The 17,477-nt window shown below is 35.7% G+C and overlaps 1 protein-coding gene and 1 non-coding gene across 2 annotated transcripts; both read right to left on the reverse strand.

Annotated features, from left to right (window-relative positions):
* Window positions 1–2,493: 2,493 nt before the first annotated feature.
* On the reverse strand, window positions 2,494–14,925 carry LOC140153230 (ferric-chelate reductase 1-like). The gene is made up of 6 exons (XM_072175920.1): window positions 13,869–14,925; window positions 12,826–13,081; window positions 9,383–9,528; window positions 8,868–8,959; window positions 3,175–3,290; window positions 2,494–2,816 (listed from the first exon to the last, which is right to left on the reverse strand). Exons 2-6 carry the CDS (start codon window positions 12,938–12,940, stop codon window positions 2,722–2,724), a joined length of 564 nt encoding a protein of 187 aa, XP_072032021.1. The 5' UTR covers window positions 12,941–13,081; window positions 13,869–14,925; the 3' UTR covers window positions 2,494–2,721.
* A 2,188-nt stretch (window positions 14,926–17,113) lies between these two features.
* On the reverse strand, window positions 17,114–17,187 carry Trnat-ggu (transfer RNA threonine (anticodon GGU)). Its single transcript has one exon. It is a non-coding gene; the product is annotated as a tRNA-Thr (tRNA).
* Between the last annotated feature and the right edge of the window lie 290 nt (window positions 17,188–17,477).

Consider the following 17,477-nt stretch of genomic DNA (forward strand, 5'->3'; position numbering starts at 1 on the left):
TTGATACCAAATTTGATATCAAAAGTTTAATCATCGTGAGCATAGAAACAGTTGTTTGGAAATTCGCGCAATTTTAAAAATGACATAGGGAATTGTATCACGTAGCAGAGCTAGCGTGAGTACCAAGAATTACGTCGCCTGAATAGGCCGGCAGGTTAAAGGTTTACCCATGCATGTCAAAATGCAAATCAAATAACCCGCTCTTTCAATTGTGCGCAGGCAAGTGTGCAATGATTCATGTACGGGTTGCTTCAGGCCACATAATAAGCTGATACCATGCATTGGATTTTGCGTGGTCAATTCGTAATTTGTCATTTTTTAAATTGCACGAATTTCCAAACAACGGCTCCTATGCTCATGATGATTAAATTTTTAATATCGAATTTGGTATCAACGTTTGAGGGAAAGTGTATAGAAAACTATTATATAAATTATTTTGCCATAAACTCATCAGACTCTGATTAAATGGGGATGGAACTAATGGAGACTTTCTTTTTTGGCTGTGTTTAGTTATCTATCATATCCTGTGTCGTTTTATGGATAAAAATGACTCAAATGTTATTGATGAAATGGTTGCTATCATAAACATCAGTTTTGTCTTTTCAACGGGAAAAATCCGATGCAAAATAAAGTTTTTAGGGCCTAGCTATAATATGGGCATAATTTATGCATATAGTATTGAACAATGTACCCCATTTGACATGCACTTATAGATAAATAAATTGTCTTACTTTATTAATTTAATAACTTCTTTATTATAAATAAAATGACACATAACTATTTGATTCATAAAATTACATTCAACAAAATGATTGAAGAGAAAACACACAAGGCACTAGGCAGACTGTTATAGAATGGAGTATGTAAGATGCCATGTCCATAGCTTCGCAGTAGTTTCCGACTAGCAATCAACATGATCAGCACATTCAGAAAAACACAGTTTAAGAGTGAAGATTGTAGTGAGTAACCAGTCCTTTATAAATGTGCTGGCCACTATCTATTATAATATAGTAGGCTTAAACTATACATTGCGAATTAATTAAGTTATTTTAAAATAAAATGTACATGTAAGTTAACTCAAACCGGCAGTGTATATATCGAAAGCAGTGAAATCGGACATTCCTAAGCGAAGATATTGAGTTCGTAAGTTGTGGTATTACAAAATTGGAAATTGAGATATCGTGGGTAAAAAGCTGAAAAGACAAAAAACCCAACGACAACAACAACAACAACAACAACAACAAAACAAACAGACCAGAACAATTTGGAGTACATGTAATGAATTAAAAGAGTTGACATGAGATTAGGAATTAATGTTTTCTGCTGTTTCAGTGTGCATGTTCTCATCGTTGATGGTTTGGTGGACTGTCATGTAGATGTAAGCGTGATCCTAAAAATGCCTTTCACATTGACCAAAACTAATTACAAGACCTCTTCTACATTGAGGCTGGCTTTCCCTTTTAAAGGGAATTTTTATTGACGTCATGCGTACAACGGAGAAAATCCTATATATCAATTGACTTGATTAGATGTGCAAAAACAATCACATCAGTTGAAAAAGTTCAGTATAAGTTACATAAATTATACACTTCAAAAACTGTGCCATTGAACACATAATTTCTATCTTGCCATGCTTGCGTTCACTTTGTAATCATGTTTAGAAACTAAACAATACGTACACTGTAAAAAATATTTTACTCAACACTGGTCAAAAGGTCACAACTCAACAAATGAGTAAAAAATTCTCAATCAATTCTTGAACATCAAGTGTTCAATCCATCAATACTCTAAACATGTTTAGTATTTAAACACGTTTACAAACTTAGGCAAGAATGTGTTTAATGTATAAATCCTATTACACTGTTTTTGCGGTGTATTATATTGTTTGAAGGTCTATATAAGTTCCATCTTCGAGACTTCGGTCTCGTTTTCTAGACACCCGTATGTGTGTGGATCTGGCAAATGTCTTCGTTATTCCATCTTTACTTCAGTGTTCCACCTTCATTTTTCAGACACCCGTCACTCCGGCCCAAAATCATATCACTTAAATGTAGACTACCATATAAATAATATTTTGACGCCAAAACTATGCTATTAAATAAATGTGATTTTTTAATTATATTTGTTGTTAACCCCAAACAACTCTGCAATGATTCATTGTTCGGAATCAACAAGATAAACAATTAACACGAATAAATAATTTGTCTTTAAAAAAGACAAAGTTCACGGATCAGGTGTACAGGCTGTATCAAAATGATTCGTAGGCCTACATATCAATTTCCAGTGTTATGGACATGACTGCCACATCAAAATGCAACATAATAGGATCCGCATAATTTGTTGATTAATGTCATAAACAGTCACAAAAGATTTCTGGTCTGGTCATTTTATCATTTTAAGGTGGTATTGGAGGCATTTTCTAGAAATTAGGAAATGCTTAGAAAATGTTTTAAACAGATTAATTGAGTAGGCTAAAGTACAGCAGGGATATGCCTTTTGTTTGGAGCAAATCGGACATACGGTTTTCATAATACATCAATTTATATTTGTTTTTGTCAATAATCGCGTAAAATATTTTAGTCTGGAGAAATTCCAAATTAACATTGGAAAAATAGTAGCTAGGCATCTCACTGCACTTGAACTTTGAGAGTGATTAGCAAGTTTGTCTTTAGCCACCGGGTGATAACGGGACCCAGCTGTTACCAAGGTGATGATGCGCTCTTAAAACATCAGTATAATGAGAACAAGGGCGACAATCACACGCATCATTGATGTGGTAATGGATGCTGCAAGCCGCGGGCCTCCTGTGCACGGAACTAAAATACATAAAAGGAAATAAGACACATCGGTTTAGGTTATTAAAAGCTATTATTAACCTCCCCCTCTCTTGAGATTTTCCCTTGTAGGAGGGGGGAGGCTCAGGGAAATGGGAATTGTCTTTTATTATGTAAAATTGATTTAATCTATTGATGATTTGAGTATGAATCGGTATTAACTGATATGAGTGTATCAGGTGCCACGTTTTATAAAACAAAATGTTTTTAAAAGATATTATATCTAAGATTTTTGTTAAAAAATAATAATTCAACAATTTCAGTGTTTCTTTTTATCATCGAACTATATAATTAAATTCTTCTGAAATAAATTGATCATTACAATGAATAAAGAGTTTACCATTTTTTGGTTCTAGTTCTGGAGGCTCAGTAGGTTGATATATAGGACCGGTATAATGAACTATGTCGGAAAATATGTTCTCCCAGTATATACTCTTCTCTTTAACCACTGTTGCCCTGTTGATTCAAACAAATAGAGGAAAACAAATAATTAATGCATATAATTAAATGCAAAACGTATAACAAATAAACAAATAAGCAAGTAAACACACAATATATATATAATTATAATAGGTTGGAAACAAATACAAAATAAATAAATTCAATAGATTTATGAAAGCAACATAATAGGCCGCATAAGAATGTTCGCCTCCGTTCTCACTTTCTGGGATATTTTTTTGTATTATTTTCCTATGTAATTCAAGTTATATATTGGTACAATGTTAATGCTGATAAACAAGTTTATATAGTCAGCATGAATCACTTTCAAGTGTTTGGTAACTGTGACACTCCAGTCTAAGGTGTATAACCCCTTATAATAGAATTTTAAAAAGGCATCGTCGTTTTCCTCGAACATGCTGAAAACTGCTAGCAATGTCAATTTTACGTGAAAAATGCTTTATCAAAGTCAATTTTGAAGAAAGAAAAAAAACCCACCACCTCTCTTCCACCTCACTTTTCCAAAAATACATAGGGACGTGAAACGAATTTTTAATTTTATGTGGCCTTACAATGTTGTTATATCTAAAATTTCGTGTTCTTGCATATTTAATTAACGGAATGACATTTTCCTTTATTTTAAAACATGGAAATACAATCAGTTGCCTCTTGACCCATCTTCATTATGTTAGTCAAGCACCTAAAATTCCCTATAATCTGCTTTCGGCCTTATTGCACTTTAATTACTATGCGCAAGCAATGCTGTATATTAAAACAGCTAATCTAAAGCAAATCTAGATCAGATTATTTTATGCTAGCTGGGCAAATTCTTTGGATGGAATGACCAAATGCTATCGGCTTAATTAAAAAACCCACATCCTTACTCAACAGAAAAATAAAGGACAGAGTCAAAAAATCTTGGAAATGCACGTGCATTTCGGAGTGTGTAAGAGTTCACTATCTTACAAATTTCGGCATTCACCACAGCATTTGCTTCCTACTTTGATGACATGATTGAAACTTCAGGAAATGAGTTCAAATTTGAATCCGTGTTTAACTTAATTAAAAGCTATTAAAATGAAAGAATCATGTAAATCTTGAGTTGATAATTTATCAATCAATTAGGGTTTAAAACGAATTTGATTTAATACTGATTTAGAGAAGTCGGTCAACGTAAAATAATGCCCCGGGCCACTCATATACATTTTCGAGCGGACTCTCACATTGCCCAAGTCATTTTTTTTGCAGTTTTGAGAAAAAGGCATACAACTAAATGAATTTGGTTATGAGGGTAACACATTGATGGTGTGGTGTTGGTAGCCTATGGGTATTGTGTTGGTGGTGTTAAGGTGTTGAAACTAAAATAGGCCTATGTGCATAAAATTTACTTATTCTAACTAATGATAAAGACAACATCACTGAGTGGTATAAGTCCTGGAATAACTCTTTGAAATAAATCGCCCATGATGCAGTTATGTATACAGTAGAATTCACCATATTAAAAGCTATTAAACCAAGATAACACTCACTGAAAACAGCTCAACTATGTTAAATCAGATCTTCTCTGGTCAAATCCCCACTACACATGTTTCTGTTTTACCTGTGCGATATTGCAATGAGCTGGTATTATAGTTTCAGTTGGGTGAACGATTATAACGCAAACGCACGGTAACAATACGGTGTGAGCCTTTGTTTCCCAAATGAGACAAATAGTCTGCATATTGTTAACCAGCATTCTTGAAAATGAGAAACATAATGGTTGTAGACTTAACACGGTTTGGAAATAATTTCTTCATTTCTTTTGGTGTTATCTGTCATTTACATATCAGGGAGGTACGACCATTTGCAGATGCCCAACCTACTCAGTTTTTAGCCTACATGTATGTATTCATTATTCTTGATTGACATCAAGTACAAAAAATCCGGGCAAAAATATCCGTCAAGTGGTTTAGCTTTAATGCCCTTCACAAGAGAGCGGTACACAATGCATTTGATTTACACAGAATATTACATGCGAATATTTCCAAACACCTAAATTAGCTAAAAATTTAGGACATGTTACAAAACTATATTTTCTAGAATTTCAGAGAGTACTTTAAATATTGGCCGGTTATTTTCACACAGTGACGTTAACTAGGCAATGCCCTATACCTATAACATCCACTGTTTGTAGAGGTCACGCGTCAATGGTGAGAGTACTGTGTATTGTGTATAGGAAAATGAACAGTAACTGCAGTATGCTATAAAGTCAATGACTTAGGCAGAAAATCATAAAGGTGTTTTGAGGGCGCTTGCATGATTTATGACCAAGTCACAAGGCGGCAACATCCACTGTTTGTAGAGGTCACGCGTCAATGGTGAGAGTACTGTGTATAGGAAAATGAACAGTAACTGCAGTATGCTATAAAGTCAATGACTTAGGCAGAAAATCATAAAGGTGTTTTGAGGGCGCTTGCATGCTCTATGACCAAGTCACAAGGCGGCAAATGATATAAAGATTGACTTGAACAAATAAACTCAAAACCTCTAAAATGACTCGGGCAAAAAATATTTGGTTATGAGGGTGACGATGTGAAAATAAAAATACCGCGGAAAACCAACCCTATAATCACTGACCTTCCTTGAATATCTTCTTGAAAATGAGATACTTTTCCTTTACCACTATTTTGGTAATTCAGGGGGAATAGCAAAGAATAGCCTTATCATTGCCTGAAAAACGGGACCCTAAAAACGCGGTCCATGATGTTGGGTGAAAATCTACCCTTTCCCGCAAGTTATTTCTACTTGAGTCTCTTGAGGATGGTAACGCATTGGGTTTCAGTGGTCCCTGGACGTAAATGTCATTCGTTTCAGATTCTGAATCCATATTTAAAACTTTTTTTCAACTATAACTCAGTGATTTCAATTCAGATGACGTAAATCAATAAAGAGAACTATTATGAATATGACCCTCCGACAGCATGACCGACAGGGAATATAGGCACAGAAAGACAAACATCACTATTTCCGAATGTTCTAAATCGTCGGTCACGTAAATCTACTCGTACAGTATGCTCATCTTTGAAGGCAGCACGAGTACTCTTTTATAGGGAGACAAATTGATGACCGTCTTACATCATTAACCATATGAAACATGAAATTAAAGTTTTGAAAAGATGTTTGGATTTGGACCAAACAATTGGCCTCGTAATTTATATTCCCCATAAACCGAGGCAATTAACCATTCTGTTGTGATGGAAACGCCTTTGATATTGCTATATTAATTTAATGCTTAAGCCCAATTATTCAAAGTTGGAAACTCTTGAAACATCCCGATTTACGTATTGGACTTTTGTTACGTAAAAACGCCCACGTGCCGCGCTTCATACGTCGTGCGGTTTAAATACCGCAAATTACAGTAGAACTATACACTGAGCGTAAGGACAATTAAAGTGTGCAGAAGAATTCATCGCGGTCATTCAAATAATGCCCAACGAATCGTCTAATTTTGAGCTATTTCACTATTAAAATAGTATATGAAACTAGAATAAATCCACTTTTCAGAGTAAGATTTGAGTGGGTAAAATTCACCTGCAAATGAGTTTGGATTTGAGGTATTTCATGAACGAAGGAGTGGATTTTTGATCGATCTTTTACCAAAATGATCACTATAGGCCTACGCATAATATTTCTACTGTATAACTAATTCTATTGGCTCTTCAGAATCAATAGATATAGTGCTCATTTTGAGTAAAAGAGCGAAAATCCACTCTTTCTTGAAATGCTAGTGATAAATCAGAAACAGGATATACTGTGGTCACGGTCATGACCACGCACTTGTCCCTTAACAGTTTTATATTGCCTCATTATGACGGAAAACTATACTTTCCTCTAGAATACTCAAATAGTGTTGTCTGCATGCTTCTCAAGGAGACACACACAATGACAGTTGTGTATACGACTTGAAGAAGCACAAATATGGGAGAATAGTATTCTGATGGTTTATATTCTGACTCGAGAACGTTTGCATTATGGACATACTGCATAATTTGATGTCTTTGTGTAAATATCACAGGGTTAAATGAATAAATTCAGTTTTCTTGATAGTCATTCATCTTTTATTCATATATGTCATTTTGTTTTCGCAGCTAGCAGCTGAGAACTTAATTAAACGGATCATTGCGTGACTTTATTCAGACCTATAATATTCCCCTTTCGCTGGGGGGGCACTCACATACAAAGGTGGTACGGGTATGTGCGGCGGTCAATGGTCCCCTTTTCAGGCTGCGTCCGGCAGTTCATAAGCCCCACATTTGGATCTGCTCCAGTTCTTACATTTGAGCCTCGCTCTGACATTTGGTTTGTACCGTAGCTCAGGCTGTAAGCTCAAATTTGGAAAACAATTGGAATTTTTTTAGCACCACAACCTATAGGTATAATTTGTCCTTAATTTCAGTTCATCAAGCCCCTATTTTGTCCGAAAATCAGTTCTTAGTTAACGAAGTTCGGCGCTCCGCGACGCACCCTATACCAACATTTAAGTTGAGTGCACGGGCTTCGCTCCGGTCATAAAGTTTGAAGGTCTAGAGCCTCGAACTGGCAGCACTACATGGCCTCCCCCCGGGGACCGCCTAGCATGTCAATCGACCAACCATGATATAAAATTGTTAAAAATACATAACTTTGCCAGTTCGAGCGTTCTATGGTTCGAGACTCTGGCGTTGGAAATAACAATAACATATAAAACATGAACTTGATATCTCTCTTATATCCAGTTGGTATCTGTATCATATAGGCCTGACTTCGTTTGATACAAATCACATGCTAGGAAAATTCCCACTTTGATGATGATGGTTACCTCAGCCCCTGGTCATATTTAAAAAAAAAACTGTTTATAAAGCCCAATGTTAACGTACCATGTACCAAGAACGTTAGGTATTTAGGCCTAATGAACTTTTTGAGAACATGTAATTTGCATTTTAACATTAAGTGAGCAAACAAAAAGTTCGATGAAGTCCTATAAACGAAAGCCCTTTCGTTGGCTGATGGCCCCAGGATCCCTAGAAACGTGTGAAATGTTGAAAAATTCCAAACTCGAAAGATCACTAGGCCCTATAGTTTTTTACAAACGTAATCGGACTTTTTGACCCCCCCCCCACCACCACCACGAAAAGACTTTCGTGTTATGACGTCATCGAACTTCTGAACTTAAAGTTTGACACTATTTTAAAGTGTTGCGATTTGGTAGTTCATAGCATCTTGCGAATGGTAGTCAGCTTTGGCAAAAATCGCATTGCTCATTTCATAGCGAGAAGAGTGTGTAGAAGAATTCAAATATCACAGATATACTTTTGTAGGTAGTGTGGTTCTTAAGTTGCAACACTTACATAAACGTACATAACTCATTATCAACGAGGTTTGAAAGTATATGGTTTGTAGGATGAACTATTGCAAATTATCAAAGTATTATTTTTCAATAATATATTGATTTACATAACGAAAATCAATATTTTTTGGCTGCTTCGACCAACAGTACCTAGTCTACAATTTATGCTTTTATAAACATGCGTTTGATCAGGGACAACAGCGCCGTGCCAATACATTAGAATAGCATACCTGAAAAATATGTTTCCTTCATTGCTAGGTGGCGCTACCCAAGTAGCAGTAGTATCCGACTTGTGATACTTATCCATATGAGACCAGGCGTTCTGAAAATTAATGGAAAATAACTTGACGTCAGACTGGTTTTTTTTATCGCATTTTAACAAGTTGCAATGGTCCTGCGGTGATACCCTGGGTATTACTTAATACATTTCTGTGCAGTTCGTTAAAGTTCGGCACAAGGTTCATATCTTTAATGACGCACTTTGGCAGTGCGGATCATTACATTTGAGTGAATGCAAAACCCACCCAAGTCCATACTTTGGCCAAATTGAGTTATGCAAGGGGAAATTGTTGCGTATACTTAGGCCTATCCATATGTATAAAAGAACAACACCAATCCACCCTCTTTGTGCGTCGATTGAGCACGTGAAATCCAAAAACCACCCAAGTCCAGGACAAGGTGGAAATTGTGATGAAATCGGATCATCTTCATCTTAAACATTGACCGGTCCCTATAATAAACTCACAGCAGCAGTTGGTGACAATGAACATGACATGACTTTGGATCCTACATGCGGGTTGATAAACCTTCCTAGTGGTACACCTGAGTCGCCTTCCATGCTTCTGGCTTGGACGAAAAATCCTTTGAAATTAATATCACCTGTTAAAATAACTGAAAAATATGAAACATTTATAGTCAGTTCTTGGTATCAGTGGCGGCGGAAACATTAAAATGGGGGGTGGGAGTGGATCAGGGGACGAGCATACCGTAAAACCCTGTCTACAAGCATAGTGTGCTTCTGATGAAAGCTACATTAATCCAGTCGCCATTATGGAGTTTGAGCAAATAAATTACGGATCCAAGCATATACAAACAAGTATTATTTTAAGACCGATCTATTGTATTGGTACCGGTATATTAACGCTTACTTCGAATTAATTAAGCTTTTATAAAAAAAAAACCACTATATATGCTTGTAGACGGGGTTTTACGGTATTTCGTTCCGGTTTTACTGGGATTGTATTTGTGCAATTTCAACCTATTATTTTAGCCCCAAATAAAGGTGTTTTGATAGTTGACCTTTCGTATAGAAGGTACACATTTTTTCCCAACAAGACCTAATTTTTAGGTCTTTTGGTGGAAAATAGTGTTTGCCAGGTCTCGTAGAGCAACTTGACACAAGTATCAGATATTTTAAATTCCCCTAGAAGTTCACGTTAAACGGCCAATATAGCCAGCATGGTTTCTTTCACTGTACCTTGTCTTCTCGTCTTAAAATGGACAGAGTCATTCCATATGTCCAGTGCTTACATAATTTAATAATAGAGATTGCGATTTCACATACCAACACCGTATAAAACGCACGGGTGGCGTTGAAATATGCTGATTTTTACAGCATGCCGAGGTTCATGCAACGCTCCTAATTTCTAATTTCACCACGAAAAAGTCTCATTTTGATAGTAAAGTCATGATATATGGAGGCATCGGTTTTTAATCTACCAAAATATTTGTTTTTTGGCAGCTATAATATTTGGGAAGCACTGAAATACAATTAATTTTAAACAGTATGTTAACCTTGGTTTTTAACTAAAATCAAAAGCATGATGTTACTTGTTGTAAAGAAGTAGGCAGAGGAATCGGTGACCATTAAATGTTCAATCGCATCGCCATCTAGTGACCAGATCAAATGTTAGTCTTTGTTCCAGCCGCCTTTTTCTCCTTCGTAATGAATGAGCACAATCCAGTCCAAGACCATAAGGCGCGGGTTGAACGTCATATAACACTGTTCACGCATCACGTATATGGTCAATTCCAGCGAAAGCGGGACAAAGTTCTCTCTATGTTAACTTGCCACTTTAAAATGTCATTAATAAAGGAAATCACGTTATTGATAGGGCATATCATGTCACGTCCAATGTGCTCTCTTTTTGCATATAGGCCTTTACTAGCAAGTCATACCAGGGGACAAGTTATGATGGCTTAAATGAATTGGCGTTACCCACGAATTCAAAGATAAATCACCATATATGTCATTGAATGTCCTTCAATTAAAATGAAATTATTACCGTTAGAAAGACGTTCGCATGATCTCTCATCATATGTAAAACGATTGAATTCCACCAAAGTTTGTGGACTCTAGAGGCCATTAAGTCAATTTGGCTAATAATTTTGTTACCCGCGTATCAAAAATAAAATGATCGTTCTGAAAAATGTTAAGTGTATATGCCATAAATGACTATATCATGAAACGAAGTTTCGTTCTATAATTCTGAGGTCCAAGTGATTATTTTATGCAAATACGTTTTACCCATAAAATTACGTTACCCACGTATCAACTGTTACCAACGAATCCAGCAAATATAATTGCCATAACTTAAATTAACATTTAATGACTTTGGACACTGAATTTAGTTTGACAAGCGCTTAAAAATGTAAATCGTAAAAATACGTTCACCGCTTTAAAAAAGACCCTACGACGGTTTAAACTTTTGTTACCCACGAATCACGAAAATATGCTAACCTTGAAAAACAAGGAGATTGTTTATTTTAAGTTTAAATCAGCACATATTCAAGCCATGGGTATGCTATAATTTTTACATTTCTTACAGTTTATGCACCTAAGAAACGCAAACCCCAAACGGTACTATAGTACTTATAGCTTTACCCACGAATTCGGCGTTACCCACGAATCCAAGGATTTACTCGTAAATTATATGTTTCTTATGCATCTTAACATTTTGAAAACATGCGAAATAGGTTCCAAAACAGTCCTGTTTAATAGCGTCCTCTTGAAGGTATACTGAAGCTGTATCATGAAGTTTTGATTGATTATCCTAAATTACCATTTTGGGTAAATGCAATTGGTTAGAGAAACGGGAATCATTGAAACACAATGGAGGAATAACCGCATGATGGTTTCCAACCTTCTGTAATATTTTCTATTTTGCCGCTTACCAATACATACCTTCAAATATGTGTTACCCACGAACATTTTGGTTACCCACGAATCCCTACTTAAATTATAGTTAACACTGTATTGATAGTGTTTTAGTTCATAGGAACTGTCAAACACGAGTTAATAGAATATTGCTGCATGAAAATATGGAATGATTTTACTAAAATAATAATATAAAACTGTTTGCTCTGTCTATTTGAATTTGGCAACTTCATTATTCTCAAAATTTTTATACCCAAAATGCCATAATGATCCATTCTAAATATTCCATGTAGTTTGTATTTTGATTAAAATTCATTTTAGTGCCATTGCAGCCTGAATTATTGACATACGGAAAAGTAATTTTTATTTTTATTTAAAACAATTAATAGGAATTGCTATTTTCCAGACGCTGTTACCCACGAATCCATCCGAGATCCTCATCCTGCGACGAGATACAAAATCTAACTTTATATTTATATGAAGCATTTATTCTAATCTTTCGAAATAATGCAGTAATGTTAAATGACAGCCACTTTGGAAAGAGTTCGAAGAATTGACACAATCTTAACTGTACACCTGGTTCTTTCTTAAAGTTTGTAATAACCAAAATATTTCTTTGTAGATATATGTAATAAAATTCTATTTTACGTTCAAAGTCTTCACCGATTTCTAGTGTATATGAGTCACACATAAAATATTGAAAGATATTAAAGAAAGTGAAATTTTATGGCGTACAACAGGTGAAAAATGCTTGAATTCGTGGGTAACATGCATATGCGCATTTAACACTTTATTTGGTCTAGCAAGAAAAGTTATTTTTCAATCCGATGGCACTTCCACCTGATGATTCACTAGATATGATCGTCTCATTTGATAAGTCTAGAATTGAAAAGGAAAACATTTTCAAAATGGCCCCCAGAGAGAATTTTGGCCCGCTTTGGCTGGAATTGACCATATATGTAACATCGCAATCTATTATTATTTCAGCATTTTTATTAAAACAGGATGGACGCTTAGTCTCTTTCACAAACCTTGAATGTGTTGTCCAGGTACATAGGTGCGATTATTGACGAGTAATGAGAATGGCACACGAGGATAGGACTGTCGTGTTACCAAACTCTTTCTATGACCTTCATGTGGTGACATACTAGCACAAGCTTTTGTGGGCGGACCACTTGGAAACCCGACACGACCGACACCCTCTGGATGTAAAGCAATGTTAATATGAACTGCAGCATTTCAACTATTGACATCCTTCAGACGGTAGAGAACTGCAAGTTATGTGGACTGCAATGGAAATTAATAATGGTGATGGTTATTTTTATTATTAGGCTGTATGCCTGTTATTGAAGCTCGCATTTGTGACCATTTGTGAACATGACGAAAAATGCAGCTTTGAGAAATCGCATTTAAAGTTAGACCTATTCCAATTTTTGAAGACCCACTGGAGATCGAGAACACAAAAGTAAAATATGTTTATTATTATCACGGAATATCGAATATAATCAATAATATATATGTCTTTGTTCTCCACATAATACAAACTTTTTATTCATTCACTAATTAGAAGTAATTAATCTGCAAACTCATACGAGAGTATGTCAAATCATGCATAATTTGACAACCAGTCTTAATAATGATAGGCCTATACGTGAATACGTCATGTGATACGACAGTATGTCAAAACAAATTATGAGGCAACTGCAGTTACACGGTGGCCTCTAGCGACGTATGACGATATGACTGTATGCCAAATCGCACTAATTTACCATATCTCTTTGACTAATTACATTTAGGTCCCAAAACGTTGTGAGTTTCACTCATTGATTTTGAAAGTTTTGGCCCTTTCACTCATTGATTTTGAAAGTTTTGGCCCTATACAACTCATTTTGAGTAGGCCTATGTCAAAACACCGACGAAGTCCGTCGTCCCCTAGTCAGTTAGCCGAGAAACTAATGCCCCGTATGTAGGAAATAACAAACTTTTTACACTTCCTATATATGATGGTCTTAATAGTTACATAATTTGTTTAATTTACAGCATAACTGATAATTATTATTTCCGAGGTACTCACCTGTAGCTTTCATTGAAGTATCACTCCCAAAACATTCGAAAGTTCACGCCATATCTTATTTGTTCTGTATTACACTTATGTAGTATGGGCCTATACGCGATTATTCATAGGCTGGAAGTGAAACGACTTCATTATACAGAAGCATTAAGTATAAAATAGGAAAACAGTAATTCGTGACTGTGTTGCTGACATCTTGGTGACATCATCGGCCTGTGTCCCCGGGCTTGTGTCTGATCAAGTTCATATCAGTTGGATCACAATTCATCATTTCATTATAATAAGGCCTATCGCCCAAAAGAATATTATTAACCTTAAAACGTAGACTATATCACCGGTCATCTAATTGATCACCGGTAGGCCTACCAATTCATTTATATTCATTTAAACAAATTAATGTCATGTATAATTTTTTATATTATACCATCCGATACCCTACTCGAGTAGGGTACGCGTTAAAAGTGATGATTCACAAAATTACGTGTAATAGTTTTAAAATCATGCACGGTCAAGACGGTGCTATACAATCCATATCAGATCCGGATTGATTTCTTAAGCTGGGTAGGTGGCTCAGGCCGGATGGGCACGTAAAGCGGTATGCAGACTCCGAGTATTAGACGTACAATATTGTATGTAACATATCTACGTTATTTAATCTATTGCCATTCTATTTCCAGTAATGTTTAAGTTCTAACGAATGTTTGATGACGTAAAATCGATAATATGTTATGTATAATATCTGGTAGAAACATATCGATTTTACGTCACAATATTGTACGTCTAATAAAAAGTCTGCATACTGCTTAAATGTGCCTAAGCATGATATAAACGCGAGCTACTTCTATCACTATGATCATATTCCACAGAGACAGGTGTAAAATATGACAGCATTTTATGTAGGACTGAGTGAATGGGGTGAAATCATGAATTGGGACCAAATCCAAATAAAAAAGTTGTGAATAGTACATCGAACTAGTTATATTTTGAATGTCTTTCAGTTTCCGAGCTCAAATAGGCTAGCAACTGTTTCATAATCTCTCTTTGTATACTATGCTCATGCTGATGCTACAAGGTTTTGGAATGGCCTACCATCTACAATCAAGAACGCCATCAGCCTGGAGTCATTTAAAGCCTTAATGTACGATCTTTTCACATTTTTAGATTTTCCTTTTTTTCTTTCAAAATGATAATATGCAATCATTATGAAAGTTCCCAATACATTTGGACCCGAAAAACATTGGGAATTTGCAAAGAAACAACATCATAAACTTCACCTCTATTACTCGAAATATCTCGCACTATTTGGATTAGGACGGCGAGTGCGGCTTCAGAGTTAGTCTCCTACGCAGCCAGTTTGGTTACGCTCCCTCCACATGTGGAGGGAGTGCAACCAAACTGGCTTCGTAGGAGACTACGATTTGAGATCGTTGCGACATATTATCATAATCTAAAAATTATGATAATATGTAGGACCAACAGAAAATCATCCCGCTCTACTACAAATAGGGCGAATTAGACAGTTTGCTCATAGATTTTTAAAGTTGGAACATGTGTAAGTATTACAAATATGCCACAAAAAAAAAATCGGTTTTGAAAAAAAGGTATATTTTGAAAAAAGGCTTTAAGTCATTTATGTATTTTTGAATTTTTGAATTTTCTTTTCTCTTGCGCCTTGAATCCCTAGGCAAAAGCGCATATAAATACTTGTTGTTATGTTATGTTATCAAAACGGTTACATTTCAAGCTATTTCAGAATATCGAAGCTCCCATTGGGTGCCTCATTCCTTTTTTAAAGGAATTGTTATTATTCTTCCGGACGGTTTTGAAAATATGAAAATGAAGAAATTAATATTCACTTACAAATGTATTTGTTTGTTTGACCGCCGACTCAAACCTATGCACATACTACTATACACAACATCAAAAGCTCTCATATCATACATTCTCTCCGATATTCAACCGATTTTAGTCCAAATAAACGACTACTATACATAAAAGCGACATATCACTGTGCGTTTGTTTTAAATTTCCCTTTGTATTTCAAGAATTCCCATTACAAAATATACATATAATAGAAACAATAATGACAGTTGTACACAAAAGGTGCCAGGTCAATATTTACATCAACTTTTTAAAGAGTCATTATGATAATTAATATTTCCCTTTCCTTCAACACTGTACTTATCAGCCGTGTATTACATGTATTTAAGGTACATATTTAAACATGCTGCATAAGGAATATACATGGTCTGGTCTTCATATGATGAAGCAGAACTGACATCTTTAATTGTCTAGTAGTACTGACTATAGCTATATACAACCTTTATTGGATGTGTCACTTTGGCTAGAACCGACTATACTCAAACTTTGACTGGTAAGATTAGATATGTTAGTTAATAATTATAAACCATTTATCAGTTATGACCTTGCTTTAATGGTCTAGGACAACTCACACAGCACATCTGATACACTGACAATGACTGACTTTAGTTACACCTGTAATAATTTAATACAATTATATTAAAAATATTCTTGGCCATTTCTGCAGGGTGTCCCATTGCATGCGCATATCTTTTTTGGGGGCTTTGGGGGCGCCAGCCCCCAGGGTCAAAGTAGGGGGGCGGCCAAAACGAAGGGGCGGCGGAAGAAGAAGGGGCGGCAAAAAGAAGGGCGGCAGAAGAATAAGGGGCGGCAAAAAGAATTAGTAAAGAAAAACGGGGCGGAAAAATGTGAAAAAGTATAAAAACTGTGAAAATGTTAGAATACATTGCTTTTAGGGCGCTAGCGCCTAAAATCCTTCTTTTTTTTGCTCTTCACTTTTCAAACCACCTAAAAAAAAGGGTCAACCTTTTCGGGCTGTTGAGGAAGGGCAGCAAAATTAAATTTCCTTCAGCCCCCGGGCAGGAGAGCGCCACGGCACGCCACTGCATTGAAAAGCATCCTCATCATAATTATTGCTTCCCTTATCAAGTCCATGCTCTCAAGAGTTTGAAGACCACATAACTCTATCATCAGTCACAGTGGAAAAAAATCAACAAGATTGTATTTATAGAATTGCAGATTCTGATCAGGTTGGTCTCTAGCTGTTTCCAAGAAAACATCAGAGCTAACAACATTGGTTGATGAAGAGAAAGTTCCACAACAGCACTACCGGTAACCGAAATAAACAAGTAGTGTTGAATATGAGAAAGGTTTTTAACACAAGTCAACACATACATAAATGACAGCCAGTGAAATTTTTTTTTTCACTGACTATCCAGGATTTGAACCTGGGACCTTCGGATCACCGGACCGATGCTCTACCAACTGAGCTAATAAGTCAGATGGAGAAGCAGTGATGTTATTATCTATAGGCCTTCAGTTCAATACCCACCCTCTATCATCTTCTCATCCAAGAAGCTTTAAGTAGTGTTGAAGTTAATTTTAAATTATTAAAGAATGTATTTCTTTAAGAAGCAAATTTTTTTTCTTCAGAGCTTGGTCATATGAACTGATTTTTATTCCATGTATTCCATCAGGTTTATAATTAAAACAAAATTGATAAATGTTTTATAAAGAGGACTCAAAGAGAGTGCAATTTATGATTTTTTTTTATTGGGACATCCTGTAGGT

This window comes from Amphiura filiformis, chromosome 5, assembly GCF_039555335.1.
Source record: "Amphiura filiformis chromosome 5, Afil_fr2py, whole genome shotgun sequence".
Taxonomy (NCBI): domain Eukaryota; kingdom Metazoa; phylum Echinodermata; class Ophiuroidea; order Amphilepidida; family Amphiuridae; genus Amphiura; species Amphiura filiformis.